This window comes from Leuciscus leuciscus, assembly GCF_965113295.1.
Source record: "Leuciscus leuciscus genome assembly, chromosome: 15".
Lineage (NCBI taxonomy): Eukaryota > Metazoa > Chordata > Actinopteri > Cypriniformes > Leuciscidae > Leuciscus > Leuciscus leuciscus.
Genome location: NC_138739.1, coordinates 23,982,096 through 24,005,254, shown reverse-complemented (window position 1 = coordinate 24,005,254; position 23,159 = coordinate 23,982,096). Strand labels below are relative to the sequence as shown.

Genomic DNA, 23,159 nt, shown 5'->3' with positions numbered 1-23,159 from the left:
CAGTTCAGAGAACAGAGGCAGATATTGAAAAAGACCCCCTTCCTATGTCTTAAATGCAGTTAAGCTAATAAAATCTATCCTGGGTTAATGAAATCTGTCTTGGGTTAATGAAATCACTGCTCATGTTCAATTAGTCTCCCAGACTCCACCCACTCTGAGAATTCTTTGCTCCCTGATTGGTCATTTCCTGTGTTGAAGCGTTCCAGTGCACCACCCATGATAGCAGTAGCCTACTGAAAATGGTTTGCAGTCAAAGGAATAGCTGATCCTAATGATATTTAGCTGATTATTTTGAAATTAAAGGGATAAAATATAAAATCTCATTCAATTCAAATATGGCGCATGAAGACCACACAACCACGATTTGCAGTCAATAAGGAGACACGAAATAATTAGTGCTGTCAAATGTATTAATCGCATCTAACATAAAAGTTTGTAAATATATAAAATGTATATGTATATGTATGTAGGCTATATATGTATGTGTGTGTGTGTGTGTATATATATATATATATATATATATATAATAACCACACACACACACACAGTTAGATGCGCTTAATCCCGATTAATCACGTCTACATACACACACATATATATGATATATTTACAAACTTTGATGCGATTAATCGCGATTAATCGACATCACTCAAATCAAACAGAAGCAAAATCCGGCAAAGAGCTACAACTGAATATAAAAAATATATATATAAAAAATGCATACAATGATAGCTAAAGTGGTGTGATATAGTGTAAAACTTATATTCAGAGATGAAAACAACAACAGAGCAAAATAAAATTTGTTCACAATACTTAAAAAGTAAAAACATATCTGAATATTCAACATGACAGGCATGAAAACTTACCAAAACTTTTATGAAATCATCCATTTAATGCACAACAAAGAACAAACCTGAAGGCAAAATGCATAAAGTTAATTGATTCTCAACAAAAGGAAAGACAAAACACGTTCAGAATAGAAGACTTTAAGACATGACATTTCAGAATAAAAGTCCAACATTAATAAAAAAACGTAAATTTTTATGTGCGAAAAAAAAAATACGTTTTCCGTTTTTGAGTGAACTGTGCCTTTAAGTTGTTAACATCCAGTTCATCTCTACTTCTAGGCTACCAAAGAATATACAATTCGACAGAGAATAAATAAGATAATAAGCCCAACACCACAGATGTCCCTAATCACAGAAAGGCACATATTTTAGACATCTGCTGCATTTCAGCGCAAATTCCTGCTACTTATTCACTAACTACTGACAATTTCGTTTAAGCAATTTAATTTTACCATTACAGCACTCCAAAATGACCTTAGTGTCAGGAATTGCACCCTACAAAAAAAAACGCTATTTTGTGCCATTCTAGAGTGACATAATTCCTTTAGTACTAAACAATGCATGAGCAAATAACCACTGTTATCCCTTCATTCTAAGCTAATTCCTCCCTGAATCTTGAAAGTTGGAATGTTTGTGTTGGATTATTCCTATCCACAGACATTTCCCTTGTAAGTCTGATCTTTTAATAACAATAAACATTATTATATATTCATGGCCGTCTGTGTTGTTTCCTGCGCAGCACCAGAAACAAACATCTCTCTCTCTCAACACACACACACACACACACACACACACACACACACACACACACACACACACACACACACAGTGTGTGTCTGATCTTCATTCGTGGTTAACACACAACATAATTACACCATTCCGTGCTTAATGAATGGATTAAATGTGAAAGCACTCTTTGGATACACGAGGGCTCCTTTTCCGTGCCCTACAGGGTCACATGAGCACACCCAAACAGCTCTTCACACTGACAGCATTTTCTAAAGAGTCCATTATTGGACTGGACCTATTCATTAGCGGGGGAGAGACGGGCTCGTCTAGAGCAGGAAGACAGGAGGGCCGACAGACAGGCGAAATGATGGTGAATATGGTGAATATTGTTGGAGACAGCTGGCTGATGGACTGATAATGACCCGAGTGTGTCTCTGTCTCGCTTTTTCTCTGTCGCTAAAATTTGGTCAATCACTCCTCACAGGGGACTGGGGTGCGGGTCATTTTACCACAAAATCAAAATTATTAGAAAGAAATTATATTTGCAAAAAGACTATTTAAAGGCCTTTAGGATTTTTGGTAATAAGACATTATTTTCTTGGAAATTAAGCAAAACTTAGTGGATGTTTTATTTTTATTTATTTATACATTTTTTCATGAATTCACATCATGTTTATGCAAAAAAAAAAAAAAAAAAGTTGTATTCAATATATATTAAATAACATGTACTACATAAATTAAAAGCAGTACAACATATACTATTAAGATATACAGTATATATATATATATATGCATTATGTAAAGAGAGTGATATTTTTTACATTAAGGTAATGAGAATTCAGTGTTGTTATTGCTAACTAGAACTATTCAAATTATACATATTAAAACTATAAAAAATAAAATATTTGATGAAAAACTTTAAAAATGTAACTAAACATCTTAATTGAAAACTTACCATAAACAAATTGAAATACGTCAAAGTACTAAAATTCTTAAAATGAAAATAAATTCAAGCTAAATAGATTTATTTAAATTGACAAAAGCACATAACAAATTTACAAAAACTGAAAATGTAAAAATAACAGCTAATTCAAAATATTAATAAATACAGAAATATAATAATACTAAAACAACACTGGATATAAAAATTGGATAAAGTATCTGCTTACAGTAATCATCATAAAAAAATCATCACAATTCCAAAATATCTTAATGGTCCTAAAAACGGTCTTTAAGCAAAACATAATGACTTATTTTAGTATGTTTTTGGCATGAAATATGACCCCGGACACGTTCTTGACAGGCTTTGTGAGAGATTTTCCCTGGGAATTCTTTGTTTCTCGGACAATTTCTCTCTACGCTGATCCCATTATGATAAGAGACTCCCCGCTAATTGAGTCATTAGTGAAAACCGACTGGTATTATCACACGCACGTGCTATTTATTCCAACATACGACCTCAGAAATTAATTCATTTTGTACAGAAGGGTAAAGACGATTTCATGCAATCTCTGAGATAATTACACACCCTCACATCAGCAAATAGCAAGACCCAAACATACACATTTCCAGCTCCCAAAAGTTGAATGTTCATGCATCGCAAAATTAGCATGACCTTTAAGAACCACACACATGTTTGTCTTGTTTATCACATATAGCTTCTGGTTCCCAGAACAGATATCCTAACATTCTCTGTTGATTATCCAGGAAATTTTTATTTACGTAAATTGAACATTTAGAGAACGTTGCTAACATTCCCAGTACGTTGCCAGAACGTTCTGAGAATGTTCCCCTAACCTCTTTACTCCGATATCATCCACAGTACCCTGCTGTTCATCAGTAACCATCTAGCACCTGTATAGTTCTGGGAAGGTTTTGGTTTAAAAAAAAAAAGAAAAAAAGAACCTAAACATGTCCATTAAAGAATGTTCTGCAACTAGAGTAGCTCCGTAAAACACCGAAACTTTTAATTAATCAAAAAATTTAATTTGTTTGGTATAAAATCTTGAACATGTATTGCAAACGTCTTGAATAATCATACACAGTTTCACACATAGCACGTTTCACACACACACTTTGCCAAATTAGCATGACCTTTAAGGTGAGGACCACACACGTCAAGTGTCACACATACAAATATACAAAAGTAAATTGTCCTTTCCAAATGCACATTCAAAGTATGATTAATAGACTCATAATTAAAATGACAAAATGATCAAACGGAAATGAAATGATGCGTGAAAGAGTATTAGTTCGAGAGTCACAACTCATGCTCACACTGGTGGCCAGGGCCAGGTGTGTATCAACCGAACATAGTCTTTCTCTCACACACACACAGAGGCCAAAGAGCATAGCAGATGGCAGAGACAAATAGTGTGTGTGTATGTGTGTGTGTGTGTGTGTGTGTGTGTGTGTGGCCAGAGCAAAAGGCACTTTAGCATATGTTCAACTGGCTGCCCACTGTGAGAGAATTTACGATTGTGTGTGAGCTAATGATGCAGCTATTGTACTGGTGTCCTTTATCCTCTGTGATCTACAGTGTAGTGTTTGTTTTTAGTCAGGGTTCATAAACACAACCATGACTCACGGGAGGCATCATTTAGTCAACCGGCTATTAGTCATTCTTGCAAAATAAATCCCAATGTGAGGTGGAGAGGCATTGTAAGACTGAAGAAGAAGCTGAGAACGAGAACCGGTTCTTCTTCAGAATCTCACTCCTCTGGCCTCAAGAGGCGCACTAGCGACTGGCGCTACAGACTGCAGTCTTTATCATCCTTGTCAGCATGCTCGCCTCCCATGCCTGAAACAACGTTTCGAATCCCAGAGCGGTACAAGTAGGACCGGTGGGGTAATGTTGGTGCCGTGACCCGGATGGGAGTGAGGGTTCGGAGGGTGAGTGTAACAGAAGCCAGTTAGTAAACTTCACTCCCCTGATCTCAAGAGACGCACTAGCGACTGATGCTAGTGGCTGCAGTCTATAACGTCCTTGTTAGCGCACCCGCCTCCCATGCCGGAAAGGCTAGTTCGAATCCCGCTCAGGGGTGCGTTTCCCGTAAAACAACGTAACTCGCTGCTTCGCTACCATAGTACGATGCATCGTAGGTGAAATCAACTTGCTAGTCACGACTGTTTCCCGAAACCATATTGTCGCAAAGTGGTCGTTCAACCACCTTGGTTTATGACGTCTCGCACGTGGTGGAGTAATAACCTATTTTAATTCAACTGTTTGAGATTGAATTAACGCTAGATGTTTTGATATAAATTAGAGACATGGCATCTGAGGACTATTTCTCATTTTTCTCAGTTATTTTGCTTTATTTTCAGACTCAATCATACGTCTCTTTGGTCGTGTGTCGGCCATATCAAAATTCAAGAGAATATAATTCTAACGTTAGTCGTTGTCTAGGACATCTCTCCTCTAGTTAACTTCCCTCTTCATGCTTCTCTCTCCTCCACTGCCCACACCCCCCTTCATGTGCACGTGCACTAACCCCCCAACCCCCACCCCAAAATCATTCTTGTCGGTTATTGGCTGGAACACTGTTTGTTATGTTTCGTGGTGCAGGTTGGCCCAATTTGTTTTTGTTGCCGTTTGCGGATCTTGGGTTGTCTACAGAGACCGCGTTTTTTTTACAGTGTGTTCATGGGACAGGCAGCTAGCGGATAGTGAGGAGATGTTTGCTGTATGCGACAAAAAATGTTTCAGCCTAAAAAACGTGTGACATCGCTTAGAACCTTTAATTTTTATTTTAGGGTGAACTGTCCCTTTAAAATGGTGCCGCCGCCCCAGCATTCAACACGCCGTGACGTAGCTTCACATTCTCTATAATCTATAATCACTACTTACTAAATTTACAGCAAAATGAGAAACATGAAACTTAGACCTTTATTTGCTTATGACAACAGTGAAATATGTAGTTTAGTGTCAAACTATGAAAATATCTGAACGCAGAATGTTGCATCAGAATCTAGTATTTCAGAAAGCCACGTTGTACGTTTTATTATATAGAAAACTCATTTCAATTTAACCTAAGATTTTTTGAAGTTTTTTGTTCAATAATTTAAATAATTCATCTAATTTAATGTTGCTTTTGAAAGTCTTGTGAGCGTTTAATTGTACAGGTAGCTGTTCTATAGCGGTTTGCTTTGTGTTCAGATGTTTTGATCACACAAATCTACACACACACATACTGTGGCTATTGTCTGATTTCTCTCTGTCTGTATACTGCAGCTGTGCATGACTGATTCTCTCATGCAGCCCCAGGATTTACAGAACAAAGCTTTGCAGACAGCACCTATTGAGCTTGCATCGTGTGTGTGTGTGTGTGTGTGTGTGTGTGTGTGTGTGTGTGTTGGTTACAGGGACACGGAATGGCAAGTGACATTTCTAACATTTGAGAAACACCTCCTTGGGAAGAATCACTGTTTCAAAGCCCAGTGAGCTGCCTTGCTGTCTTTTCCTTATACATAAGCAGACTAAAACATAACTTTGTAATATTGTTTTGTTAGTCTACATTTAACGTTAGGTGTCGTACAAATAGCGCGTGAATCACATGCACGCGACTCTTACCTGGTTTCAATCAATTTTGAACGAGATACTTTCATAGAATCTGATAAAAATCCATTGGCTTTCTGTTCGGAAAAGCATTTATGATGTCTTAATTAGTGGTGCTTCGTTTATGTGAGAATCTTTTGAGTGAAAGAATCATAGATGTGGTCGTATATTTTGATTGACTATGAAGTGTTTGTTTGACTACACGTCACGACCAATTGCATTCGAGCGCGGGCTGTGAAGTAGGGGTGGGCGATACTGCAAAATTCTGTATCGATCCGATACCAAGTAAATACAGGGCCAGTATCGCCGATATCGATACCGATACCAATACTTTTTAATTTTAAAAGCATGCACTTGAGCATGTCATGATTTATGAGGTGAATGCATCATTAATATGCTAAATCTGAATACGTTTTCATGACCACTGGCACTAAATATTTTGTGATTTGTGCTCTCAACTCGCCTGTAATTAGTCAGTGACTTTTACCAAACTACCCTAATTATAGTAAATGCACTATTGTACACTAGTCTACAGTTCAAAAGTTTGGGGTCTGTAAGATTTTTAATTCTCTTCTGCATTTATTTGATCAAAAATACAGTGAAAACAGTAATATTATTACAATTTAACATAGGCTATCTGTTTTCTATGTCATAGTAAACTGTAATTCATTCCTGTGATCAAAGCTGAATTTTCAGCATCATTACTCCAGTCTTCATGATCCTTCATGATGAGAAATCATTTTAACCTATGCTGATTTGCTGCTCAAGAAATTATTATCAATATTGAAAACAGTTTCATATTTTTGTGGAAACCATGATACATTTTATGCAGAATTATTTGATGAACAAAGTTGAAAGAACAGCATTTATATGAAATAGATTTTTTTTAACATTGTAAAACACTTGACTGTCACTTTTGATCAGTTTAATGCATCGATCCTTGTTGAATAAAAAAAGTAATTTCATAAAAAATTTTTTTACTGACGTCAAAATTTTGAACCGTTATGTACACTTTTAGTTTGTTTATTGCGAAATAACTCCCGATTGTTTCTCTGTCATCTAAGCAAGGCTTCGTTTCCCAAACGTACTATGGGCATGAGAGCGAACTCAGCGAAGCACCAACATTGCTTCTTGTATCAGGATGACTAGGAGAAATAGTTCTATCCTACACAATTATTCGCTAACATGCGCTTATTTTTCCACTTTTGAAGCTTATTTTACCCACTGAATTGCGTGCTAAATTAATACAAATTACTGGTAAAAAAAAACACACATTTGGATCGATATTTTTACGTGAGGATCAATCCTTTTCGATGCCACGTCAGTATTGAAAGTATCGATACTTCAGGATCGATCCGCCCACCCCTACTGTGAAGGAACATTTCCATTGGTTGGAACTACAGAACGGCCACGCCCCCTTCACAGGAATAATAACCTGTCTTGGTTTCACTGAGGCTGCGTCAAAAAAAAATGGTGTGGTACTTTTGAATTATTTTGGTCGTTACAAAAGTGTGGTATAATGCAATCCAGACCTACTATATTCATCATGTTGTCATTGTCATGTGACCTACTGTACCAGCATCAGCTGCCTCACTTCAATGCCATTCATACTTCCTCAGAAGCAAGTCATCCAGGTAAATTTCGAATACTATTTTATGAAAACTATGAATTTGGATGTACTACTCTTTTCACATCCCAGACAGGAACATAGTGTCGGCCCAGATCCGGCCTACATCTGGTATGCGTGGAAACCACCAGATGTATCAGATGTGGCCCGGATCTGGTGTTTTTTTGGGCTATTATTTATAAGGGAAGTATGCATATTTGGATACAGCCTATGTCTTTTTGAACAAATGGATTCATTGACTCATAACACACAAAATCACAATAATTGAATTTCAAATAGCATACTAACATATTACTCAGTGTTTTTAAATAGTAGTACAAAAACACAGTATTATAGAAAGCTTGCATGTCGCTTCCTGTTTGCATAATGATGTATGCAGAACTGCATACTAGTATACTCTTGGTCCTTTTACAATATTTTTATATGACAGAAATAGGAGTAGTATGCTAGTAGTATGTAGTATGCTCTAAACAAAACGTCTTGCGTCAAAATTCGCCACAGCAGCTTCTTCAAGCTTCTTTCCCCAAAGGCATCATGGTTAGGCGGGTCAAGACAGACACCAAAAGCACAATAAAAGTCAATCACCCGTGCGGCCCACTGCTGATCTGCTCTTAGGGGCCATTAAGAATGGAATTTCAATTAGTGCCTGTCTTATCAGCGCTGTATGTGCGTTTGGTTGTTTGTGTTTCCAGCGGTAGGACATGATTTAATTTCCTCCCTGTCTGACAGGTGTTAAAGCGATGCGTGTGAATGCACTCAGTCGTGTCTATATAAGTTACCACATATGTGCCACAAAATAGCCGTATGAGCCCATTATGACACTGTATCCTGTCTGAGACACACACACACACATGAACATATATGACCTTTAACCCCTGTTCATCTCACAAAAGCAATAAAACACGTACAAAGAGGTTCAGGTCTGAACGTATTGATTTTTTTTTGGAATCCCAAAGTGCTAAATGGTTTCCTGATTCACCCAAGAGAAAAACGCAGTTCTTCCGGAGATGTTTTGAGCGCTACACATTGCTTGACATTTCATCCGTCACGTACAGTAACCTTGGTCGATTAATGCAAAATGTGAGAACAACGACGGTGACATTTACGGGTATCTGAGCACACACGGCGTTAAAACCCGCCAGGCGTTGGTTTCAATATATCGTCAAATATTCAGAGGTGTTAGAAAACAAAAGGCCAGACCAGACACAACACATCGATGGTTCTGGTTATCAGATCTCTCCTGTTCTCCGGCTCTGACATTTGGCTGTGTTGCTCACATTCGAGCATCCGTTCAACCAGAAAACATCCAGCAGAGATACACACTTACTCTTAACATCTACATCAGATATGATTGTAGCTTGTCTAGCTTATTTGGGAAGGTTGGCTGAAGCTACAACTCTCAAATTTGAGGAACAGATGCAGAACAACGACTTTTTGATGTTAAAAGGATCTGAAATTACACTGTATCTCGAACTAGATTGGATTTTCTGAAAAAATCTGATGCATGCAAAAGTCGCCGCCGGAGGTGTGGTTGCTTAAAAGACTGTGGTAATGTGGTAATGTTGTGCCATGATAGTTTTACAGTTGGGCATGGAAATACCATGTTTTTTGGACTTGTAACTTGGTAATATTGTGGTATTCCTTCAAATACATTGGAATACTATATTAATACCACATAAATATGGTAATCATCTGATCACTTACAAAAAAGTTCCATGGTATTACTACGGTAATTTGGACATGTACCGTGGTATTCTTGGAAGTACCTTGGTACCTTTTTGAATGTATAGTACCATGGTATACCAAAAAATATGGTATGTTTTTTAAAGTATATTGTGGTAATTAATAAATATTACAAATAATAAATATATTTATACAATATTTAAAAAAAATCATATTATTTATATAAAATGTATCAAATACATTTTTATTATTTATTATTTTAAACTTATTTATAATATAATTGTGTATATTATATAGAATATTATATTTTAATTTACAGTATATGAAACATTTTATATATACAAAATTATGTAAAAATATAAAAAATTATTATTATTATCATTTCTTTTTTAAATATACCAAGGTGTATTATGGTAATAACTAAATATAAAAATAATTTATGACATTTAAAAAAATATACATGATTTTATTTATATAAACTTATTTAATAAAACTTTATGCTAAATGTATATAGTTTATTTATAATATAATTTTATATATTCTATTTACATTATATATATATATATATATATATATAAAACATGATACTTTTTTTTTTATTTAATAAAAAAAAAGAAGTAAAATACCATGTGATGTGGTATATTTATGTACCAAAGTATAACCATCATTATACCACGATACTGCCACAATACTTTTCTGTAACGAATTTTCACCACAACTGCTTTTGGTTTTGTTTATATGCACAAAAGCACTTTAAATCTGACAGGCCTGTGTTATCATTCATCATGTTTTGTATGAATCTATTCCATGTTTCTGCTTGTGATATATGAGCTATCATGCGTAAAGGAAACACTATTAATGCGTGTTCCAGTCAGACGCTGCTGTAATGAATCACTTTCACTCGGCCTTGTCTCGACGTAACAACAAAGCACTTTCACAACTCACACAATTAATCAGGGCCACAGTTCGGGTTTGTAATGGTCTGGATTTATCTCTGCAATAGCTGTCTGTCAGAAACGAAAATACCGCCTGATGCTCTTGACAGAAAAAAAGTGTGTGTTTAGTCTGCATTCACACAAAGAGAAGACGGCGAGGATGAAAGAACGAATATTCCGGCCTTGACTGAAGTTTGTCAATGTGACATTTCTATACCTGATCGACAGCTTTCACATTCAGAGTTAATGATGAATAGTGTTGGAGAATATTTGTGTATGGAGAATATTTGATGCCATATTTGTCTGAGGAAAGCCACATTTAATGTTTTGAATGGTATAGGTCAAAGAGCTTTGGCCAACTCAGTGTGACTTCATCTCTATGCTTCATCTACACAATACACAACTGAAATGAAGGAAATTATGCCTATATTTTCAGCTCTAACTGCATAAGATGGCCCGTGGGGTTTGTGAATGAAGACTCCGGAAAGGGCTGGGTGAAGGTCATCTGAAGGTCATTTCCTTCCGCAGGGGGAAGTGACCCGAAACCGCATGAATGAAATTGAGGAACACACAGGAAGAGATCCGATGCCCAGGGCAAAGTCACACTTGGAATGTAATAAGGAATGAGTCATTAGGAATGAGATGATGAATCTCAAACACATGCCAGCTTATATACATTCTTATAATGTATAGCATATATATATATATATACACACACACACACACACACACACACACACACACACACACACACACACACACACACACACACACACACACACACACACACACACACACACACACACACACACACACACACACACACACACACACACACACTCTCTGACATCCCCTGTAGTTGATGACCCACAAGACAAGCAAAAGGAAAACATTTCATATCAAAAAGATCCTTTTCATTTTATTTTTGGATTTATTTCGAAGGGAAAAAAAATATATAATTCAATAAATATTATGGCAACATCAACAAAACAGACATACATGGACCTCAACACACAGAAGGCATAAAAAAAAAAATTACAGACATCCTACATTAGGAAAACATTTTGTTTTTGTTTTTTTATAAGCACCTACACATTTCTCAACATTTACACACACCGAAATTTGTAATACTGTCTATGTGAAAACAAATTTGTGACACGGTCGAGAAATTTCTCTCTGACCCATTAAAAACAAAGACAAATGAAACAAAAAGGTTTGTTTTGCGCCAGTTTAAACAAAAAGTGCAACTACAAACATGCAGCAAATGAGATTTTGCAGCTAGCTTCAAACGTCTGAAGATTTTTGTTTTGAGAAACTTTAAGCACTACAACAGCGGAACGCATATTCTTCCACGGCTCTGCAAGGCAATATACCGAGTCACAAGAAATGTTTGTTTTGAAAGAGAAAGAATGTGCATTAATCGTTTTTTTCTCAATCCTCTCGCGTGTGTTCAGAAGCAGACTGCATAGTTTAGTAGAGAGAGGAGAGACATTTTTTTCTTAACATGCCCTTCGAAAAGCATTATTTTCATTCTTGGGCTGGGCAGATAGACGCGCAGGTTTAATATGACCTTGAAATTGATATTTGATTGTTTATTTAACATTTTAACAATTGTGCTTAAACAAAAGAATGTCTCAAAAGGCACAATTGTTCATGTAACATTTTACAGATAACGACTTTAACAATGAAAAGCTAGTCATGTGCTTGTTTAACAATCATTTGTTAATGCAATAGTATTGTTATTCTTATGAGGCGTTCACACTGACAGAGATTAAATAACTGGATTTCGCCAACTTGCTATACAACTGGTTTCTAGTATGTTTCTACACAATGATCAATTAGTAGTTCAAAAACTGACTTGTCGTTTAGCAAGGTTGTCTAGTTTAGCAAGATTTTGTCTGAAATATGTTTAAAAATAGAATTTTTTGGACATTTTCAGAGGAAATGCTTAAATAAATTAGCATGCTAACCGCCTTTGGTGCAGTTCCGCCATTATTTTTGTTTCAGATTTGCATGAAGTTGAACTGCATTGCATTGTAAACGGTCTCTGTTGCTCATGAGACATCAAATCACCAACTCTCATTGCAAATTAAAGACTTCCAGATGTTTTGTCCCTGCAAAACTCTGTCAGTGTGAATGCCCCTTCAGGGATAAACCGAATGCAAATGAATACTAAATGATCGGGTCAATTCTCAAATGTCATATTTGCGCTTCCATATAAAGCGGAACCATGTTCTTACGGAACCGTGAAAGAAATTCTCATTGATCCACCAAAAGCCCTCAAATACACATCCATCATGCACTCCAGAACGTCAAACATTGATTCATCCGACTTGAAAACCTTCCAGTTCTTTGGTTTTTCTTTTTCTGAATCCTAATGAACCGTAATGTGATTATGAGGAGTTATACAGAAAACAGTGCGAGTTCAAATATACCAGCGGCGTATCCATGGTGACGGTTTTAGCTGAGCTTAGCATTAGAAAACGAAAACCACGCACACACACAAACTCGTGCTCTTGGTCTACAGAAGAAACAAAAACAGACCGAGAAGGATCGGAGGAGGAAGTGATCCGTAACCACAGTGATACACTCTCGTTTCATATCCTCGTTAAGGTGTACAGACTCAAAAAGAAAGAAGCGAGAGTTCAGAATTTCGCCATTATGAAAGTCATCTTCCCCTTCGCTGTTTCGTTGCACGGCCATTAATACCAACTGAAATGTGCATCTTTTAAAAATAGCTGTGAACCAAAGCTCAGCGGAAACACTGGACTCAATGGTTATGTGATTCTACTTCCTCCTTCCTTTCCTGCAGCAGAAGCTTCCAGAAGGAACCCTCCAGAGAGGAAGCAGTTTCACATCCAGGAGCAGGAAGGAAGGCCTCCGATCTGCCGAGAGGGTGGTGACATCCTCCTGCTGAGTGGATAAGTTTAGGAGAGGTGGTTGGGGCCGTACTATGGGTTTACGTCCACAAGCTGGAACCCTCAAACCAGAGAGACCGGAGAGATTCAAGGACATCGAGTAAACACTCCCGCTCTCCAATTTTGCTTTGTCTATGGAAGGAATTCCAGACCTTTCTTGCTTCCACAGTTCACCCTCACCGTTTCCCAGAATAAATCTTTCCCCCGAACACCTTGCACTACATGACCGTGCAACTCTTTGCTTTGTCTTTGCGTAGGTCTGTTGCAACGGCAGTAAGATCTGGTCGACTAGGCATGTGTGAGATGCGTTTGGTGGCGCGTGCCGATTTGTTGCGCTTGATGTTTTTGTTGTTCTTATTTACACAAGCCAACGTTGCAACGTGGAAAATGTCCCGCACGCTGTTCTCCGACTGCACTGCGGAGCATTCGATATAAGGTGCGGAGATCTGCTTAGCCATAGCTGAACCCTAAATGAGAAAGAGGACATAATGAGCTTTGATCAGCAATTAACAGTTCAGTCGCGATTAGTTCGTGAAGTTCTACGATTACTGCTTGCAATTTCATCAAAATTAAGTTTAGCTTTGAGCACTGGAAGATTTAGCTCTTTATCACCCAGACATTTAATGCACAGATTAGATTAGTAACCCAAACCATTGCAATGTTGCTGAACTGCCTTTGCTGCTAAACGTAATTACTGGTAAAGTAATAAGATAGGCGTTAGATAACTTGGCAAATTAAAGATCTAAAGTTTAGCGTCTCAATGCCGTCCATCCAAATTGCAAATGCACTTTATAAGAGAACCACCCACCTGATCGTAGGACACCGGCGTCTGTCTGTGATTGGACAGCTCCACTAAAGTCGTGAGGTCCGTTCTAAGGTCTGACTTGCATCCGACGAGGAGCATCTTTGTGTTGGGACAGAATTCCTGGATCTCTCCTTTCCACTGTGAGAGAAAGACACAAAACCAACACGGAAAGATGAAACCATCTGGCCTTGATCCAGAGGACAAAAGACAAGAACAAGTGTTTCCTGTTTCCATTCTCTTAGCGGATCACATTCCATCCCATCCCTTTTTTCATGAGCACAAGAGTATTAATCTTCCTTGCTAGAGGTGAGGCACATGCTTCCTGTGGGGATAAAGCTTGCACTGTAATGACTGCTTTTCAGGGTGTGTATCTGTGTGTGCTTCTTCCCAACAATGCTACAGGTGATCTGCATTCCTGTCCTTCCCAAACAAAGAATTTTTTGTGTCGGTGTGGCATTAAATCACCGGATTTAATCTGGCGGGAGACAGGCGGGTACAACACAGCCATACGATTGTTCACACAGGAACACGGACACCCTACATTCCCTCATTCCCATGATCCTTTTGTGCTCACCTCTGGCTCCCAGAGGCCTCAAAGTACTAGCTTATTCCAAGCAGGGACTCACGTGTAGCCTGATCGTATTTCCGATTCTGCGACCCAGTTTTCAACCGTTTTAAGACAATCGGGCTGAACTTCCACTCACATGGTCTAGTTAATGCCAGCATAATACTATGAAGGGGGGCCTAACCGAGTGAAACAGAGCCATAGGCCATTTCAGACACCTGACCCCAGACTGAGAGTCTACGAGAAGACATCCAACCCCTACCAAACAAAGGACGACTTTATTGGGATGCAACAAAGAGTGGGAAGAACACAAAGGACTTGTAGAAGTATTTCTCTGAATCACAGTCAAGGCATTTAAAAGCCAATTAGACTGTTTGGAACCAGTAAGGTCAAGCCTACGGTTCGATATCCAAGAAACTCACAAAATTCAGTGCACCACACCCGTATTTTGCACCAAGACGTCAACTACTTAGACAATAAATCAATTTTCTTTGTCATCAATATGAAAGGAAGGTTGCATGTCTTTAATCAAGACCCTCAGGTGGAGCCCTAAAATCTGATTGGTTGATAACAATGTCATTCAATCCCTGAAACCCAGCTCTAATCCTAAATTCTGACAGGTTGATGGGAACCCCAACCCCAGTCAAAAAATCTGATTGGTTGGTATCAATATCATTCCAGGAACAACAATGGATGTTAATAAATGAATATCCTAGTTGTTTAGCTCACATTAAGTGTGTCAGCTCAGTACTACTGGTTTTAAAATGTTCACCTTCTTTAGGACACTGTCCAGGGTCTCCGGCCGGCTGATGTCAAAACATATGATGACGGCGTCCGAATCTGGATATGAGAGTGGTCTGACGTTGTCATAGTATGGGGAGCCTGTAACACAAAAAGGTGGATTGGTCAGGAAGAACAAGTTTGCTTGAACATTTGCACGCTCAGAGAACTGAAGGAGGATAGTGGTTCTGTCTGGAGGGCAGTCAAAATATTACTTAACCTCATTTAACTTTCACTCAGCGACGCAGTACAGACAGTAATTTGAAAGCATTCATGAATTTTTAAACCATTGAAGCTCCTCTTCAGACACACTAAACATGAAACTTTTACAGATAATTGCACGCTTTTGCTTTCCAGAAGGAATGAAAAAGCCTTTAAATTGGTTTTTATTCATAAAAAAATAAAAACTCAGTACACAGAACACTTCCAGTTCTTTGTCACTGGTGCAATGCGGATAGTTTATAGTGCAAAATTATGATTGATAACGGTTTACACAAGCACAAGACACTTCTTCAAATTCCTAAATCAAAGTATGAGCAATAAAAATACTGATGCTTTCCTTAGCAATGACAGTTAATAACTAGACCCTTGCCAGATGTAGCATTTCCCTTCCTGGCTAAAACCGGAGATGTTTTTCTTTTTGAGGACAGTACAATCCAGGATTTACTCTGACAGAACGAAGCATTCCCACCCATTGCTACTCTGCCAGACACGGTATGTAAAATCCACACAGGACAAACACATTTATAACGTGCCAGATTCCAGGACAGAAGTTGTGTTTACGAGAGAGAGAGAGAGAGAGAGAGAGAGAGAGAGAGAGAGACAGAGGGAAGGGAGGGCCGTTTAGTTTGACAGAATGATAATTCACAGTGCCAGAAGTTAAGTAGAAAAATGTGAAGTTAAAAACACATGCAGCCGCAGGACTTTACAGCTCATATTCCAGCCACAGCCACAGGCCAAAAAACAAGAAAACAACGAGGACAACGTTTTACGGTTTCACATGATATATTTGCTTTTTATTATGGTTAATTATTTTATCACTAATTTGCAATGTCAAGTAGTAACTACATCTGTATCTAGATCTAATTATCAGTTATTTTGAAGAAAAAAACAATACTTTTTTGTTAGTGTGGCCTTCTACCTTTTCTGAGACACACAACAGATGCCCACACACACACACACACACACGCATATACACACTCTCTACTGCTACCCCCCACACAGTTTTCTCTCTAAACAGCTCACTATACACATTATTTTATTTCTCTGTCCAGTGCACACATAACAAATCAAAACCCCGCTGAGCGTGTGTCTGTACAGTATTTGTGTAAGTAATAGCTAACTGCAGTGACACACACACTTGTGGGACACCATAGCTATCACAACACAAACTACATTCCTTAATACACACACATCTGTCTGTGTCTCTCTGGGTGTCTCTCTCTCTGTGTGTGTGTGTGTGTGTGTGTGTGTGTGTGTGTGTGTGTGTGTGTGTGTGTGTGTGTGTGTGTGTGTGTGTGTGTGTGTGTGTGTGTGTGTGTGTGTGTGTGAGATACTGACAGCTGATGGATTCCCTGAGTGTTCAAATCCTTCTCTAAACATGTGGTGACTACAACCACGTAAAAGCACACACACAGTAAAGAATTCTTGGCCACTGGCATTTTTTGGGCTTAGATCCCTGACTGTCTTCTTGATCTACATCAAAACAAAGCAGTAAACAGAAACAATTCTCCAATTCTGCAAAGTAAATATAAAGCGTAAACTAAGCTATACAAAATCCGCCTGAAAATCCCTTGATGAATTGCTAAACCACTATTACAAACTTTAACAAAAAGGTATTTTCGAACTCCACATCAGTACACAAGTTCCTCCTGAATGTAATGTCCTCCTTGACTAACAAGGTAAGAATAATTCCAGAGAACATAACGGTTCACATGGCAGTTTTTTTTCCCCTGACGGCTCACCACACAATAGCTGCTTTGTGGAGTACGAGAGCAAACCTTTCCTCACAGGAATTTTAGGCATGCGGGCCCAAATCGCCGAGGTTAGAAATATGATCCAACCGACAATAGCTGACCAGCCTTGAGGAGTAGGTCTGAGAGAGCCTGTCCCGGCAGGAGCCCATTCAAATGATCCCGGGAACGTTTTGTTTTCGGGGGTTAGTTGATAATGAGGTCTTCCCTTGCTGATAACAGTCAAGGGTTGGATTAAGAAGGTTAGATAACAACGTCTTAGGTCAAGACACTGAAAAAACATGCAATAGCTGAATGATACTTATTTACAAAATAAAATGTAGGAAGTGTAAGAAGTTTTTGAATGTATAAACAAGATTAAGCAAACACTTAGATTCATTTATAATTTAACTTCTAAATCTACAAATACCAAATGCAACCTCAAACGCTAAGATTTCTCTTTATTTCAGCTCTAAATACAACAAAAATTTACTGTATTTACCTACTTAATAATTGTCCCTGGTGTAATTCTGCAGCTTTGTTTTCATTGTCTTTCATCAAAATGTAATTAGATTTGTACATTTTGCAAGAAAGAGTGGACAAGTGTGCTTGCACTGTAAAAAAAAAGTTGCTGCCTTAAACATCCAAGTTGATTGTACTTAAAAATGCAAGTCATTTCAACTTAAATTACATTAAACTGACTTTTAAAATGAGTTGAATCTTGTATAACTTCTAAAAAGTATAACTAAAAAAGTTGAAAATTGCTTAACTTATTTTGATGAGTTAAAGCAATATAAAAACATGTTGTAACTTACTGATCATATCATTTTTTACAGTGCATGCAAAAACAGTGCTAGCCAAAGTCAAAGAGCACCCAACACCCTAAGGCTCTAGGATATCCAACACCCTAAGCCTCTAGGATATCCTACTAGTAGTGATTTTTGACCATAAAGAACCACTTTTCAAGATCCAATCAAATTTCAATGAATATCAAGCCACACCTTTCATTACTTCCCAATTATAAAGCCTATTTCAGTGTAAAATACATCACATTGCAGAGTGTAAATGTGTTAGGTAAGTTTTTAGGCTCTGTGCTAGAGATTCACATTATATTTTTGTAATGGAAGGACGTATCTATTACAGCCCACAACCTCAGCAATCTGATCAAGGAGTTTGATAAAACATTTCAGCTGCAAAAAAGTGACATCTCACAAGGTCACCCAATCAAAGTTGCCAATTCAAAGACTCCATCCAATCGAATTGTGTCATGACAGCGTATCTTTCACCGGCCCAAGGGCCAAAGAGATCGGACGCTTGAGGAACAATGGACTGAATTTGGCACTATAGTTTTCCGAAACAATATGCTTATTGTAAAAATGTACAACTCACAAAGGAACAAAACGATCCCAGAGCAGTGTGCATGTATTGATTGATCATGGTCTGACTGGTGGATAAGGATCCTTTCAGACAGGCATGTCAAGATCCTGGCTTCAAATCTACAGGGGGTTTCTGGTCAATAAGTGTCTGGAAGAGCAGAAATGGGGGAAGGGGTCTGATTCCACAGAGGATCGGCTGTTAGGGGATATACACATGCATGCTCATGGCCATCGAGAAGATCAGAGAGCACGCGGTCCCTCGTCACCTGTAGTGTAATCCTGACTTCTTGTGTTTCGTATAACACACAATACATGCACATACACAATTGGGTTTCAGATTTAGAAGGCCCTTACTAAACCCTAGAATCAATATACTCAAGAAACCCCTAATGAAACATTCATGCGGCGGACTGACGACGGCACTTTGACATTGAAATAATGAACAAAGATTGCTCGGTTTTACATTGCTGTAAACAGAAATCATTTTAACAAACGCAACAATGGGCGACGGTAATAAAAAAGATGTTACGCAAGAATTGAGCTCAATCAAAACTAAAACAAACAAAAAGGAACACATTTGTATTCACCTCTTTTGTACTCGACAAAAAAACTCGAGGTTGTACTTTCTCAAAAGCGAACTGTTTGAATTCGGAATGGGTACGCATGTATTCTACTGTATCAATGGGTTCCATGGCGGATCAGTGACGGATATCGCCAGCTGAATGGTGAATGGGGTCGTGACTCAACAGCTGATTGGTGGACAATGACAAGAGCAGTCAGCCTCTAGGTTGACGGGGGTGGCAGCTGTTGGAAACAAAGCAGCAAAAAGAAGAGATGCCAAGAAACGATCCATTCGGGCAATTCTAGGAGCAACCCCCGAATTCATCGGCTGTTCCCAAGGAAATAAATGTACGCTTATTTGAGGGCAAATGCACAAGGTTGCCTAGTCCACATTGTCTCTTTCTTTCATTATCTGGAATGTGCTCAGGTGTGTTTGGAACTTGTTAAATCCCGGACTTAGGCATTTGAGAGGAGACCGCACACACGCTGGGGAGACCTTGGAGCCTGTCTCTGACACAATAACTTACACAGTAATGAACAGCAGACTGGAAGCCCACAGCCTGAAACAAGCAACTAACTACATATCCAAACGTCAGTACCAGACGGGCGGCCCTGCCCGCAGACGCCTACCGCAGACATCTGTCAGCTGAACACTTTCCTGTACCTACCTACATCACAAACCAAACTGAACCACCATGCTCTGAATTATCATCAGATACAGCTCTAATTTGACCTTTAAAATGGCTCTTGATTGAGAAAATAATTCTGGATTTAAGCAATAACTCTAGATTAACACTTAGCTCAAGTAATTCTAATTTAGGACAGACTATTATTCAGGAAATTGATCCAGATTAATCCAAAATTTGGAATTTGTTCTCAAGATTGTAGCAAATTCCTCTAGTTTTAGGGAATAGCTCAAAATGTTATGTTTAGATTTATAATATAGATTCAAAAAAATGGCAGCAGATTTGATTTTAGGTTAGCTCAGTTCTCTAGATCTAGGACTGATTCTACCATGCGATTAACAAACTAGGATGAATGCCATTTTTTACCACCAGCATTCAAAAAGCCTTTTTGCTCTGTGCTAGCCTTTCAGCAGGTCAAATTAGCACATGGTTCTTGATTTAGGAAATGACTCCAGACTGGCACTTGGTTTTGGATGCAAGAAATTGATTCAGATTGAGAATACAGCTTTAGCAACAGGAATTTACTATTTGCACATGGCTGAAAAGACCAGCTTAGCTGATTTGGTGTTGGTCTACCTGGCCAGGCTGCAAAACCTAGCTGGTAAAGTTGATCAAACAACATTTCCTTCCTGGTTTACCCATTTAGGAAGCTTGGTGGCTTAACATATACATGGGGAAGGAAATATTTAGCACATAACTGTTCATTTCAGACCACACACAGCACCAAACAACTTAAAGCCCTAGATTCAGGTCTGAATGCATTTACCCCAGATCATAGCTAAGCTCCAAAGAGGCCACCGTCTAAAGCAGTCTGTCTGGCTGGATGCTTTACAGGGCCTGTGATTACCTCCAGACAGCAGGTCTGATCTCTCCTGGGTGATTTGGGCACAAGCTCTGGAAACGTACCAATACCCTACATTCAGACGGAGCGAGTCAAGACCCTCCTCTAATATGCCTGTGTGGTAACGGCTGTTTGGTTTTGTTAAACGTGTGAATTGCAGCACGACCCCAGCTGTGGAAACAGTTTTGGTTTCATTTGTTTATCCAAAACATCACTTACAGCGACGTTCCCGGTGATACCATCCTAACATTCCTTAAAAGTGAGGTTTCTGCGGATCATATTCCACAGATGGGTGGAGTGTGTGAGAGTGTATAAGCAGGGTGTGTGTGTGTGTGTGTGTGTGTTATTAAACGCTTGGCAGGCTGTCGCACTGACTCAACGACCAAGAATCGCTCATCCGTTCAGAATAAGAAAGAAAAGCTATTAAACAAATCCAGATTTTCCTCCAGGCATAAACGTAAGTGCTAACAATCACATCATTACCCTGCACAACACACTGATGCATCAAAATGATGAAATGTTCACTGGCTTTATGAATAAACACAACAAGTCTGGACATGTCTTGAAAAAACACCTCGTAAATAAAATACAACTTCTGAAGCTTCATAGGTAAAACACTGACTTTTTAAATTGTTACAAGGCCTGCATTTACTGAATTCATTGTATATTAACAGCCACAATGTTCACAACATTATGGCATTATATAGTGCATATATATATTTACGCTGCATATCAATATTCTGGGTGTCTTCAAAGGGGGTCTGTGATGCCACTGAAGGTAATTCGCAAATTAATGTTTGATATAAAACACATTTTTATTATTATATATGAACTTATTCAACTCCAAATAAAACTTAAGAAGCTAAAGTTCAGCATGAATACATTAATATGGTAATATATGCATATTATTATAGACCACACTTAACACACAACACTCAATTTGATAAAATATGTAACAAGAGGTCCCCGCTCTGGTTCTCTATTCACCAAAGGGTCCTGAGATGGGATGAAGACCCCTGTACTACAGTATATATTTAGTGTATATTGCACTTTATAATGCAGCACATTTGAACTAAATGTTACATGACAAAAACATGATTTGAGACTCACCTGAGGTGTCCCACAGGCTGAGCTCTATTCTCTGCTTGTCAATCTCAAAACTTGCGGTGTAATTCTCAAACACAGTGGGCACGTAATTCTAGGATAAAGAAACATGAAAGAAAATTGCAAATATTATCAAACATGTCTATTTTAAGAGATTAAAATGTAGATAGATAGAGTACAGAAATGAAAGCACATGCCCAAATCTAATGCCTAAATCGTAAGGCTCAGTTGCGCACCCACTGGATTTTACGCATCTCACCTCTGGGAAGCAGTCCTTAGCAAAAACGTGGAGCAGAGCGGTTTTCCCACACTGACTGTCCCCCACGACCACGATCTTACATTTGAGGCTCTGACTCGGATCCATTCCGGGCTGAAGGGACAGTTTCTGGATAGATCTTCTCTCCTTCATTGATTGTTTTTACGCGCAAGTCCGCGGAGGAGCACACACGCACAGCTTTCTATAATCACTCTTGGAAAGGTGCGGATTCCCTCTGTCCGTGTTCTGATCTCTCTGTCTCTCTCTACACGCTACACACTCTCTCCCTCTCTTGCAGGGATATACATCAACTGCTTGAATTACACCCCTCTCACTTTTTGGGTATGTGCTGTGTTTTATATGCGCCTGGTAAACCAATGGCTGTCCTTGAAGACATCCTGAGATCCTCCCCTTTCCTTCAGCAGGGAGAGGGAAAGAGCGCATCCTACAGGCCGTAATAAATATGAATTTGCTTTTAGCTCTATGAAGAGAAAATGTGATGCATCTCCAATGACAAAATGCTCGTTTTTTAGCAGTAGTTTAGTATGATTTCAAACATCTCGTTCCAACTGTCTTGAATATACATACATTTTTGCCCTTCAAACTACATAACAACAATTCCATCATCATCATCATCACCACCATCATACAGAGATATGTTAATGATGTAATAAGAAATTAATAAAAAAAAAATAAAAAAAAAACAACAACAAAAAAAAGACACCTGTGCCATTTCTGCTGTTTTATGTGCTGACTCAACTTTTTTCTTGTTATTTAAAAAAATAAACCTACACTGAAATGTGTGACAACTTACCCCGGTTGACTCTATAATACATAATAGACACTATAATACCTTCTGGAAGACACAGACCCAGCGTATATTTATCTGCTATATACATTCATTCCATCAGCAAGTCATTGGCTCTTACAGTAGATGT

The 23,159-nt window shown here is 38.4% G+C and overlaps 1 protein-coding gene across 1 annotated transcript; it reads right to left on the bottom strand.

Moving 5' to 3' along the window:
- Window positions 1–11,269: 11,269 nt before the first annotated feature.
- Window positions 11,270–22,560, bottom strand: rnd3a (Rho family GTPase 3a). Its single transcript, XM_082139655.1, has 5 exons — window positions 22,225–22,560; window positions 21,972–22,059; window positions 15,438–15,547; window positions 14,104–14,238; window positions 11,270–13,762 (listed from the first exon to the last, which is right to left on the bottom strand). The coding sequence occupies exons 1-5, from the start codon at window positions 22,372–22,374 to the stop codon at window positions 13,514–13,516; spliced, it is 732 nt and encodes a 243-aa protein (XP_081995781.1). The 5' UTR covers window positions 22,375–22,560; the 3' UTR covers window positions 11,270–13,513.
- Window positions 22,561–23,159: the final 599 nt, after the last annotated feature.

What these genes read in the sequence shown, in the direction of transcription:
- rnd3a (XM_082139655.1), bottom strand. Translation starts at nt 22,374, where the DNA reads ATGAAGGAGAGAAGATCTATCCAGAAACTGTCCCTTCAGCCCGGAATG. An exon ending in TGGACAGTGTCCTAAAGAAG is followed by an intron (nt 14,239 to 15,437) that starts GTGAACATTTTA and finishes TTTCTCTCACAG; the next exon opens with TGGAAAGGAGAGATCCAGGA. An exon ending in CGCCGGTGTCCTACGATCAG is followed by an intron (nt 13,763 to 14,103) that starts GTGGGTGGTTCT and finishes TTTCTCATTTAG; the next exon opens with GGTTCAGCTATGGCTAAGCA.